A 13,359-nucleotide genomic window follows, 5' to 3' on the forward strand; every position below is an offset into this window, starting at 1 on the left:
CTTGAGTTCTTTTTTGTTTGCGATTGGTTCCTCTTGCCATGAAAACAAAATCCCACAAAAATTGGTGATTTCACAGTACTTGAATTTTCTTAAAATAAGACATTGACAACATTTAGTATTTTAAGTTTCTTTTTGCAGAAAAAAATAATTGAAAAGGGCTAGAATAAAACCACACTGGGAGTTGATCTTTTCCAATAGCAATATTTAGAGAGTACTGTGAAATCACAAATCATCTTTTCGTGGTATGAAGAAACCCAAGGATTCATATGCTCCCACGAAACGTGAAAATTTCTAGCTGCTGTTTAATGTTTCTCCTTTAATCACGAAATCAAATCCCCTCAAACCAATATTTTTTCCTCAAACCATGAGAATTTGACCCTACGAAAATAAGTAATTCTATAGTATCTACTATATAGCTAAATGATGTGTAAATTTTTATTTTAGCAGAAATAAATACCTTAAAAGTATTTTTCCATGCTCATGTGCAAAAGATAAAAATGCAAGTGCTTTAAAGAACCAACCAATATGGAAAGCAAAGAAAGAAAATCATGACATATATCTGTCAATACAAACGCTCATTCATGAAGGATAATTATGGGTTTTCAAGATTATGATCTGATACAATGCAAAGTATCTAAATGTTGCAATTTATATATAAAACCCTGGTTCCTTAATACTATGCCAGACGCAGAAGAATTTTAATTGACTTACAAGGAAGTCAATATAGAAGCAACCTTTAAGAACCTGACATGATCTCCATTGTTTTGGTTGGACATGTCTAAGCAATACGGTAGCTCTTCTACATTATATTAGTCACGTAGAAAGGATTTTGTAAAGACTAACTAACAGCAAATGAGCCAGTTGTGGACTTATTTAACACTTAGTAGAGATTCAACTGCCGCATTGAAAGTATACGAAAGATAGAAATTGATATTCAATGAGTTTGACAATTGAGTTCCTTAGATTTATAAGATTATGAAGAAAACAGTAATCAAGCTCAGATGTCCATTAGATGGTGTTCCAGGTGTCCATGTTTGCTATTCTCCCAAATAGATTTTTTGAGCTTCGTGAGTGTTTTTTATCTTCATATTTCACGATATAACCCATTTAAGCACATATGAGTTTGCAAGAAATCTACTTTTTTCAGGTTGCTTAGGTCACGTTTGTGGCACGTAGGTAAATGTCAGCACGCCTTAACACTGTGATGTATACATGATCCTGGTGTTAATATTCATGGACTTGGGAACCATATTGGTCACAAAGACACCTGTAGACTTGATAAAAGAGAAAAGAAAAGCTAAAGTGGAGAATTTTATACATTTGTGCCATCGGAGGAGAAGCGTCTTTTGCATCCCTCCCTCCCCAACCACACAAGTAGTACAAAGTGTACCTTAAGCTGAATAGAAGAAGTGGGGAGCGTTTGTGTGGTAACAAAATGGGAAATTGGTGACAGCATTTCCGTAAATCTTCACATGAAGCTGTCAAGGGAGTAGCATGAAAAAAATAAATAAAAAGCTGTGAGCATCTCGTTTTTAGAACAGTATTGAATCTGCTTACTGTCACGTCAGAGTGTGATCGGGGTTTACCAAACGAGAGGTTTTCTTAATATATTTATCAATCTAACACATTTTTTATTTTGAAAAAATATAAGTTTTGACCTAGTTTTGGCAATACTTATACTTACATGTACCACAAATGCATACAAATATACGTCAAAAGTGTTTATTCCATAAATAACCTTTTCTGCTTAATAAAGAGAAGATTAATATTTGACACACGAAGGTGTTATAGCGCAAAATATAGACATAAATTAATAAAAATACAAAACTAATTTGTATGCGACAAACTACAGTGTGCCAACTGAGTGCAGATCTTCTGTTTAATAAGGAACAAAAAACCGCAAATATCCAGCAACGACTAGCAACTATATTTTAATTATAAATAATAACGTCTGTTGTCAATTGCACCTGTAGCATTAAAACAATAATTGCACCTATAACATTAACAGAAGAAAATGAATTACCTTAACCTTTCATTATATTTATAAATAATATTAATATGCATATCGTAACAAATCTGAGAAGACACTGTGCTGAATTTTATTGAGAAATTTAGCTAATAAATCTTTAGAATTAAGCAACGACCAACCATTAATTTAGTGCAAGGCGATTTATCACAACATTTGAATAGGGTGGTCTTTATGTTGCACTAGTTCACTTCAGTCTTGAGCGACGCCGTCCCTACACCACCCAAAATGTCTGGCCTAGGTACAACTGGTACAGACAATGAATTGGCATTCACATTCCTCTCTTCTTTTTGAATATATATGAGGAAGAAAATAATTCTATTTAAGTTTATCTTAAGTATTCTGACAACGAGTGCCACTATGCCAGTTTGTTTTATTGCCAGAGAAAGTAGAGATTTTCTCTCGTAATTTTGAAGGAATCGTTAAGCCTAATTTGTGTGGCTTTTAAGTATAATGGGCTTTTGACGTGTTCCACGTACGTTCTGACATATGGCATTATCAAAATTGATACCATATATTTGATTGACCTTTTATTTAGGTAAGACAAAACAAATCGGACTTGACAGTGCATGGGTGGCATCTCTTGGGATAAATTACAAAGAAGGTTAAAAATGCAGTGCAATTAACTATTCTCCGTTTTTGCTTCATCGTCTTGATTAATTCATGGCAAATCATACTTTTAACAATCTTTAATCGTTGGTAATTTCAATATCATCTTTTACCCTAAATTACTGTTGTCTTCAATACTTTTGGTGACTCTTTATCTAACTGATAAGGAATTCTATTGATTTTGAAGCCAAAAAAAAAAAAAAAAAAATGAAAGGTCGAGGTCACAACTCGTAATGTAATTGGCTTCCACATTAATTTCAATACTGTTTATAATAATACATACCCTTTATTAATGTCTGGGGAGGGTTTTAAAGTAAGGTAAAAAAAAATGTTCCAAATTGTTTCTGGACAATATCTCAAACTCCTTTCATCAGAAAATAAGCAGCAATTACTAATTCCCTCTGTGGATTTTTTTTTGTTTTGCTTTTGTTTGTTTTTTTTTTAACTGAAATTTTAATTATTTAACTAAGAGAGAAAATCTAACAGATCTCAGAATTTCAACAAGGAGTAAGTCCAGTTTAATATTCAATGATTTTTTTTTTTTTTTTTTTTTAATAAAAGTATATGATTCCGAGAATCTCTACCAACATTTCCAGTACCTACATAGCGATCAAATGATAAATCTACACTTTGGGGTATTTTTTTACTTTGTTGATGTAAAAAAAATTATGAAGGGGGGGGGGGATTTGAAGAATTTTATCTTTTATTTGAGACAAATCTTTAAGGTAGAAGAAAAAGTTAAGATAAGGAACAATGTTAGCAAGTAAAAAAATCTAAATGGTATTTGATATAGAAATCTCTGAACTAAAAAGATAAAAAATATTAACTGAAAATATTTTTAGACCATTTCTTCTCCTCTTATTCCAAAGTTGTTTACTTGAATGTGATATGTTTATATACACTTTACGTTACATATGTAATTGTCACATTTAATAATAAACACGAAAACGTAAAGTGCAAAAATAATCATTGAACATCAATAACATTCTTTTGCTAACATTTGTTTTTATAACATTTTCTCAAGCATATATTCAATAATGATATTATGCCTTTGCTTCATTTACATAAAAAATACAGAATTTCATGAGAAGTTGAAAAAATAAAATGTTAATATTTTGTACAAATTGCTTCTCCTTTTGAAAAAAAAGAAGAATTATAAAATAACTCAAATAACTGAGTTCATCAGGTAATCTGTGAGTCTCTTTAGAAACAAAGAAGAATAAAAAAAACTCAAATAACTGAGTTCATCAGGTAATCTGTGAGTCTCTTTAGAAACAAAGAAGAACAGAATAACTCAAATAACTGAGTTCATCAGGTAATTTGTAAGTTAGACTAAAAACTCTAGGAGAAGGAGTCAATGGTACTATTTTCAGGATGACCTTGTTCCAGAGTTGTTAGCCCAGTGATACAAATGGCAATCTAGGAAGTACATCGCCGCTGATATTAGTAGCACATGGTTGAACTTGTGTAAAACTTACATAATTCCCATTTAGCATTCATCATTCAGTCTGACATTAAATTATTTATACATTCAGGAATGAATTCTTAAAGACTATTATACTTTTTATGGCATACTTAAAAATGTGTGTTTGTGTGTGTGCTCGCCAGAGAAAGAGGTAAAAGAAAGAGAGAGAGAGGGTTATGTATTTTGATAAAACCTTTAATGTAGATATGGTTGAAATGAAGGCCACAGCAAGAGACTTCGTCTTTTCATGTAAAAATGTCTGAATAAATTCTGCTTCAATGAATACAAAAAAGACCTGCTAAAATGGGTTGATTCCCTATATGTTGGTTCCTTTTGAAAAAAAAGTGATTTGAAGTCTTCATTGTCAACTATATTCACATCACCAGGAATGGCGTGCCCAACAGGACTATATTTGTAGAGTGAAGAAGAAGGTAAAAAATAGGAAGATTTTGTTTCAGATGGGTTTCCATATATGTAATAGAATTCAATCATGCTATGTTTACTCTCCAGTGATAAATTTAAAAGCGTTCTACTTTTTCAACCTTTAATATGTACAATCCTTCTGAAGGGTAGACATTGTTTGTTTGAAAGATAGTAAGTAATTTATTCTACATAGATATATTGTAAAAGACATTTCTTTTTTCCTATTGTACACACTAGCTCTATGTTAATACATATACTAGATTTAGTTTATGAATTCGGGGTCCTTTTACCAAGATATCGACGTTTTTATAATATTTTATTATGTACGTGTGTAAGAAATATGACTAAAAGGTTATTTTCCATATTGTACAGTTAAACAGTTCGAGAGAAATATCATATTGTTTTGTCATTGTTATCGAAAAAACGATAATTAAGTTGATAATTAAATTTATTGAAATTAAATGCCAAAAGACATCAAACAAATAAAAAGTCTTTACTTTAAATCTATTAAGTAACAATAGCAAATTGAAAGAGGTGAATATTACGAACAGGGATCAATCTCAAAAAATCTACACAGGATACAAATCTGTAAGCAGGGGCCCAGGGGAATTCCAGAGGTGGAATCAGATGCCTAGACGATGTTAGTATATCGTGTCAACCGGTCGCGTCCACAGTGAGCCTGGCCTATTTAATGATCAGGAAAACGGAATACGTAGATAAATAAAATATAAAAACATAGGAAAGTAGTTGGTGTGAAATATGTCAGTTAAAATACGGCCCAATGTTAGGTTGGATTTGCTAACAAGGTCATTTTAACGATCATAGAATTTACGAAATGCTGACGGTTGTTGAAATCCCTTTTCCATTAACTTATTTGTCAGAAGTCTGTCTTGACTTAAAAATTGATCGTACTCAGAGAGTGCTCTTGAGTATTTGCAGATGATAGTGGAATATTTCTTGTTGTCGATTGAAAAGCTTCAGTCATCTCGTTTGCCATACAGTTTAGTTATCAGTTATCGTCTATAGTCGGTAAAATATCCAACATGAAACAGATGGTAGCAGACTCCGTGGTGATTTTATTTTGAGTTCACTGGGATATATATCGAGTCAATGAATGAAAGTAATGTCAATATATCTGAATGTCGAGTTGAAGGCCACAATGTTTTCTTCTTCTCATGTAGAAGTGTTTAAATGCTAGTAAAGTCTACTCCATAGAAATATAAAATAGATCGGCTAATAAAGGAGCACAATTAGTGGCAACAGAAATTCCAAAAGATTGTTGGAAGATCTGGTCTTCAAAGACTAGATAAATGTTGTCGATAAGGAATTTCAGCATCCTTTGAATATCACCCTCAGAGTACTTATGTGTAGAATCAGAAGGATTTTTAAGAAAGTAATTTTGCAAATGGCCAATCACAAGATGAGAAAATTTCTGAGTTCCATTTTATTGAAGAAGCAGCTGTCATTGATATTAAAAAAACCTAGTTTTTAATTTATCGTGAGGAATGGTTGTATAAAGTGAAAAAAATTCGTATGTTTTGATGCAACTGATATTTGAAACGTTTTGTGATTTTAAATTTTCTAAAAGTTCTTTGAAATTTCTGAGAATCCACATTTGATTTACACCACTTCTAGGAAATGTTGTAGCATAGGAAGTCTGAAGTTTCTCCTTTATGTCAGTTAATATTTTTATGAGGAGCAAAGATAGGGGATTGGAAGAGCAGTTGCTGGACCCGGCAATGAGTCTTTGTTTGTAAGGCTATTTATGAAATTTAGGAATACAGTTTTGGTAGGGTAGATTGAACTCACTTTCGTTAAATGAAATGTAAAAAGCTTTAAAGACATAAATGTGATTTTGAAGAATTTTATCCTTTAAAAGTGATTTATGAGTATAAAGTAAATTTCCAGAAGCAGAAACCGGTCACGGTAGCTAAGTGCTAGAGCGCTTGCTTCATGATCGGGAGGCTTGGGTTCGATTCTCGATCGCCGCGCCGCGTCAAACCTAAGACGAAAACATGGGTAGTGACTGTTTCTTCGCCAAGCGCCCGGCACTAGAAGTGCAAGTCACGGGTCTTTCGGATGAGACCTTAAAAACCGAGGTCCCGTGCCACGGTAGGCGTTGGCACGATAAAGAACCCTCACTTCTTAATGGCCATGAGTGCCGAGTATAGCTCTAAATTTGAAACCCTTCACTAGCATACGGTGGCGTCTCTGTATGGGTAAAAAATTCTCGAATGGGACGTTAAACAATATAGAATCAATCAATCCAGAATTGTAACCGAGTTCCTTCTAAAATACAGTTGTAATAATGTGTTTTACAAACAAAGGCCATATTGTTGCAAGCCTTGTTAGCTGGTATCATAACATATTGTTCATGTAGTCTTTCTAAATTTTTTTTATCACTTCCGATTTAGTGAAAACGGAAGATATATATTTCGTAAATTACCTTTTAACTTTCTGACACGATTTTTTAATATACCTCTAAAACACCTAATCCATTATGACAAAGTTTGCAGGTCTTTCTCTTCATACTTTGCCCATGTTCTGGCATAATTCTCGACGGAATTCATAATGGAAATGAAACTCTGTCGGCAACTGAAAGATTTTAGCATCTTTTAAAAGATTACTTCAACGTCCTCATTTCAACAATATTTATATCACGAGTAATGACGTGTCCAGCGGGACTATAGTTGAAGGTAGAGTAAGAGCAAGAAACTTAAGAGGATTTTGTTTTAGATGTTCGCAAGTTTTATGGTTGTTACAACCTTATGGCAAATACAACCTTCCATTAAGTTAATGCTGACTGACGTTTTCATACTTATTATAAGGCCATAAAAATTGAATTGTTTACAAATTTTCCCTTTTTTCCCGATCATGACAAGGAGCACACGGAGGATGTGACCGGTCGGCAGGGTATGCTCACTCCTCCATGGCACCTGATCCCACCTCTGATGCTTTTTGAGTTCAGTGTTTGCTCTGCTCCCGATTTGTATTGTTTATATGGACTTTGAGCTTGAATACTTTTCGCTATCTCCATATCTCATGTTTAATATTAGAAATCGCAAGGTTTGTTTTTTGTGTTTTATTGAAAAATTGGAAGGAGCAGTTTGAAAATAGTTTGTTTTGAGCCAATGCATGATAGAGCAATAGACGATGAATATTTTGAGAATATAAGCTTTCTTGACATAGATGTAAGGGTTATTACAGTATTAAATCATCTAAGATCATATTATAAATATTGTATTTCTTTTCTCCCTAGCGCTATGACGACCAAATTAAAATTTTATTGTGCGTGGTTCTGTCCGTTTGCACAAAGGGTGTGGATTGCTCTTCAGGAGAAATGTGTGGCTTTTGATTACATAGAATATAATCCCTACAGCGGCAATACAGAGGAGTTTTTACGCCTAAATCCTAGAGGACTCGTTCCTGTACTTGGGGTAAATGGACGATCCGTTTACGAGTCCGACATTTGCATCGAATTTATTGACGAATATGGGGGTCAAGCCAACAAACTGCTCCCTTCAGATCCCATAGAACGCGCCAAGACAAGGATATTATGCAGCTTCATATCACGCGAGATAATCCCCGCTTTTTATGGTATGTTGTTAAAACAAGATAAAAACACTCAGGAGAAAATAAAATCAGAGTTGCTACTAAGCTTGAAAACTCTAATGGAATACAAGTCAAATTCGTCTACATTTTTTGGCGGTGACAGATTGGGAATGGCGGATATTATGTTGGTGCCATTTGCCGTAAGATTCCCTGTTCTGAAGCATCACAGGGGATTTGAAATTCCTCAAGGTGGCGATTACAAGACCTTTCATAAATGGATGACTGCGTGCAAAGAACAGCCGTCTGTTGTCAAGTCTTCATGCGATATTGATAAAGCCATTATGGTGTACCAGTCATATGCAGATGGGTCTGCAAAAGTTAGAAGCAAAATTTAAATATTTATTGTTCACCTCCTTCAAATGATGACCAGTGCACTGATGGAATCGTGGGTGAAATTAAAATATAATCTCTAACAATTATAAAATCTGTTCATTTTTGTGCTGAAATTCATATTTTGTGAAAAAATCTTATTGATTATAAATTTCTTTCACAGTTGCATATGAAGTTCTTATTGTTTTGATTGGTTCCCTCTTTTGAGCAAGCAGATCTGTACCCTTATAACCTTTCCTATTTAATCACATGTAATAAGGAATAGCTAGCTGATTTTATACCAGATCTGACACAAGAAATCTTGGGAAAATCAGATTTTTAATTGTACGTGTGAATACCCTTATAAAAAATCGAATGCGAAGTCACGACAGGTCGTGGTAATAGTTTCAGTAGAACATTCAGGCGTCAAAAACCTAATTACGAAGCCTCCGTAGAGGACAATTCGTGATATTATAAGTTCTTGTGTGTTCCTTTTCGTCTCTCTCAAATGGTGATTAGCACATTTATGGTAAAGTGGTAAAGTAAGTGAATTATTTGGAGATTTTTCCGAAAAAAAAAAATACCGCCATTAAGCTTTTGTAGTGTTAAAAGTTTTTATTTCGACAAATGGCAGACATTGCTCTTATGTGCTCTAACGAGTTCAAGTAATTAGTTCTTGTTCATGTTTCACATTTTGCATGTCGTCTAATAGCTCATTTGTACGAATGCAGAAGCTAAAATATTCGCTCTACATGCTTCCCACATTGAACAAGAGGCCTATGGACCAGATCGCTCACCTGAGCACTATGCCTAGCAGGCCCGTAGGAAGCAATTTCACTTTGAGGGGGCACAAACATAAATTTTCAGTTGGGGGGGCACTATCAACTACCAAAATTCCTTGACAAGCAAAAAAGAAAAAAAAAAAAAAAAAAAAAAAAAAAAAAAAAAAAAAAAGGTCATCAGACGTTATTTTGAGGGGTCACAAGCATATAGTAGCTATAGTATTCTATATATCGGCAAAATTATTGGGGGGCACGGCCCCCCCCGTGCCCCCCCCCCCGGTTCCTACGGCCATGCCTAGGGAACAGAAGAAATAAGTTCATAAATGAAAAGTTTACATACGTCGTATACAAGTGGTTCCAATCTATCCCTAGGGGGTTATGGAAAAAAAACATAAATCTACACTAATGGATGATCTTCCATATTTCTTTGATTAAACATAGTTTTGGTAGATTTGTACTGATTTTTTTCTATATATTTCCTACCCATAGGGGTCATAATTTGAAAAAAAAAGAATCTACTCTAAATGAGGATGCTTCTGTACTAATATGTTTAATCTTAGCTTTGCTGTTGTTGATTAGATTTTTTTCTGTATATTTCTATGTAAAAGTCTGAACCTCTATTGTGGCCCTGTCCTACCCCTTGGGTCATAATTTTAAAAAAACTGAATCTACACTACCTGAGGATGCTTTTTTATTATGACTTATCATGGCTTTGTTGTTCTTGAGAAGAAAATTGTTATGCCCCCGCCATAAAATGGTCGGGGCATATAGTGTTACCCTGTTCCGTCATTCTGTCATTCCGTCATCATTCACTTTCCATTCATTGTCTCTGCAACAGTTGAACACATTTAACTCAATTTGACAAATGGATACGCCATAGGAATACGCAGGTCAAGTTCAAATTTGGTCATGGTCATGAACTTAGAAAAAATAAAACATTTTCAGTTTCCACTCTCTAACATTTGTAGGGATGTATATGTATGTATAAGGTTGTAATTTCAAATTAAAACTAAATACACTGTATTGCATTTGAAATTTTGTCTGCTTGCGGGGGCATTCGTGTCGTTATCGACACATCTAGTTAAAGATATTTCCTTTGTGATCCTGTGTATAACTTTGATCCCCTGTTGTAGCCCCACCTACCTCCAGAGGTCATGATTTGAACAAATTTCTATCTACACTATGTAATGAAGCTTTCAAAGAAGTTTAAACTTTTCCGGCCTAGTATAGTGGTTTTTGAGAAGATTATTGAGAGATGCCATTTAATTTTCACTAATTTTTACTTACCTCCCCTTGAAAGAGTGCGTGGTCTTTCTTTTGAAGAAACTTAAATTCCCTTCACCCAAGGATGCTTTGTGGCAATTCTTTTTTAAACTGGTCCAGTTGATCTGGAGAAGAGAAAAATATGAAAAGTTAACCACTACAATGAAAACAGATAACGAACAAATTTTGATCAGCAAAGCTCACATGAACCTTTGGCTCAGGTGAGCTAAAAAGGACAAGGTTTTACCATTAGTTTTCAATAAAAGTAAATTTTAAATCTGTAAGCGCTGAATTTTTTTCCACATTTGATAACGGATTTTTAAACACCAAGCATACGTATGTTTTCGTCCTTTTAACTAAAACTGATGATTATTTGCTTGATATCCTTTCTGTTTCTGAAAAATGTAGCTTTCTGGCTACCTCATTATGCCTTTGCACAGGGGACAAAGAATTAAATTAATAGATGTGCATGTATCTAGGAATAACAAATCTTTTTGTTTAAGATCCGCGTCGCCTGATACTAGTGCTGGCCGATCATGTTTTTAAGCCGGTGTAACGTAGAATATAGATCCGGGTTGGAAATTGACCCGCGGTTCATTTTTCAACGTTGATTATAGAACCAAGGTTGCTTTTCTCCGTTGAAAACTGAAACTAAGAGTCGTAGAATTTATACCCGGGGTCATTTTTTAATTTGATTTTTCGGCACTTATGACATAAACGCGTTGAAAATTGACCCTGTTGTATGTTGACCCCCATCTACAGCGTTTTGCCCTTGATTCAATCTGGAAGAATGATACAGGATTTATATGTGCATGTAACTACCGGTACTACACTGTAATATGTTTATCAGTTTCAGAATTTGCATTTCTTCTAGCAAAATAATAAGATTGGACTGAAATCAGGAAACTTATAGCATCCCGAAAATGCAGTTGTTGTTCAGTACACTTTATATCTTATTTCATGGTCATCTTTGACGACTGTTATTAAAGATGAACTACATTATACTAGAATTATCACCTAAAAAAAACCTTTGTCCCCGCCCCGTTCTTTCATGTGTTTTTTATGATATAAAATTCTGCCGCCTAGGATAAAAATGCAAGATTTTAATTTTTTTTCCAAAATTTGTTCAAGATGTGGAAGATTTTTTTTCTGTATCGATTATACAGTTGCATCTACACATGTTCACTCGACAATGGAACAGCAAAATTGTACGACAAAAATAATACTTGTAATAATACTGTATTTACCCGTAAGTATTTGATACCTAAATTTTAATCAATTGATTGCGATATAGATCTGTAAAACAGCAGAATTCATACCCATGCATAACTTTGATTTACCTACACATATCAAGGACATCTAGTTAAGAATCTGCTAGAAAAACTTGGATTTAATTCTTTATTCCGGAAATCCATTTTATACTCCAAGGTTCACTCTCTAAGGATAAAATGCCTCAAAATCAAAAGATTCTAGTCAACGAAAGTGAATTCGATTTATCCTATCTATGATGAATTCTTAAACTTTCCTTACAAACAAATACACGTGCAGGTTCCAACAAATGCTCTACCAATATCCTATTTTTACTTCTCACAAAAATATTAACTGCTGTGAAGGAGAAATGTAAGACGCACTATGCTTCAACATATTCATGAAATTGTGTAAATCATATAAATTATAGATTTTTAAATCTCTCACGAACTTTTACATTTTTGAAACATTTAAAATCATAATTTTCCCCCAAAGTCAAAAACATAAATATGAATGGTTTTTCAACACTTTATATAGCCATTCCCTATGATAAAATAAAGATTAGGTGGTTTGATTCCATAGAACGGCTTCTTCAAGAAAAATGGAACTTGCCCATTTTCCTGTCTCGTGACTAATCAGTATACAATTAATTTGTTTTAAAAAAGTCTGATTATACAAAACAAGTACTCTGAGGTTGATGGTAAAAATATACCGAAGTTCCTCTTTTCAAGATCCATTTAGTCTTTGCTTGGAGACCATAACTTCAAACAGTCTGTTGGGATTTCGATGGGACCTAATTGTGTTCCTTTATTAGCAGTCTGTTTTTGTAATCCTATGAAGCTGACTTTATTCAAAAACTTCTACATGAGAACAAGAAAAATTCTGCCGTGGGCTTTAACTTCACATTCAGATATATCGATTAACAATAATTACTTTCATTCATATGTTGACTCGATATATTCCAGTGAACTCGAAATAAAAGACACCACAGAGTCTGCTACATCTGTTTCATATTTGGGTGTCTTATTGACTATAGACGATAATGGCCAACTTACAACTAATTCTGTGACAAACGAGGTGACTTCAACTTTTTCATGAAAAGTGAAGACAACGAACAGTATTCATGTTGAAGAGTCCAATAAAACAATTCAAATTATTAGTAAGTTCTGCAGTTTTTGCCACACTGAGGAGGAAACAATAGAACACCTTTTATGGGAATGCAATAATACACAAATTTTTCTAGAAGAATTTGTTCATTTACTTGAAGATAAGACTGGTCTAAAGATTAGAGTTACTAAGAAATCTTTTATTTAAGGGTTAATTGATGAAAACACTGATGTTCAAAATGCTATTCTTCTTTGGCTTAAATATTATATTTATACTGCAAGATGCACCCAGAAACCTATTAATGTACATACTGTATTATCACAAATGAAATTTCATTATGAAACACAAAAAAATATTTCTTATAAGAATGGTGGTAAGGAAAAGTTTGATACCCAGTGGAACAGGTGGAACCTTCTATTCTCTTAACTCTCACCCCCTCTGTTTCTCTCTCTCGCTCATAAAATAAAAACGCACTTCTGCTTCTGAAACTTGATTTATGTATATAATGTTATGTA

At 33.7% G+C, this 13,359-nt stretch overlaps 1 protein-coding gene across 1 annotated transcript; it reads left to right on the forward strand.

The window, feature by feature from the left end:
• Nucleotides 1-4,658: 4,658 nt before the first annotated feature.
• Nucleotides 4,659-8,568, forward strand: LOC133189035 (uncharacterized). The gene is made up of 2 exons (XM_061324477.1): nt 4,659-4,694; nt 7,783-8,568. The coding sequence occupies exon 2, from the start codon at nt 7,787-7,789 to the stop codon at nt 8,468-8,470; it is 684 nt and encodes a 227-aa protein (XP_061180461.1). The 5' UTR covers nt 4,659-4,694; nt 7,783-7,786; the 3' UTR covers nt 8,471-8,568.
• Nucleotides 8,569-13,359: the final 4,791 nt, after the last annotated feature.

Source organism: Saccostrea echinata, unplaced genomic scaffold (assembly GCF_033153115.1).
Source record: "Saccostrea echinata isolate AGI-Se365-2 ecotype Australia unplaced genomic scaffold, CSIRO_AGI_Sech_v1 ptg000016l, whole genome shotgun sequence".
In the NCBI taxonomy this organism is placed as follows: Eukaryota; Metazoa; Mollusca; class Bivalvia; order Ostreida; family Ostreidae; genus Saccostrea; species Saccostrea echinata.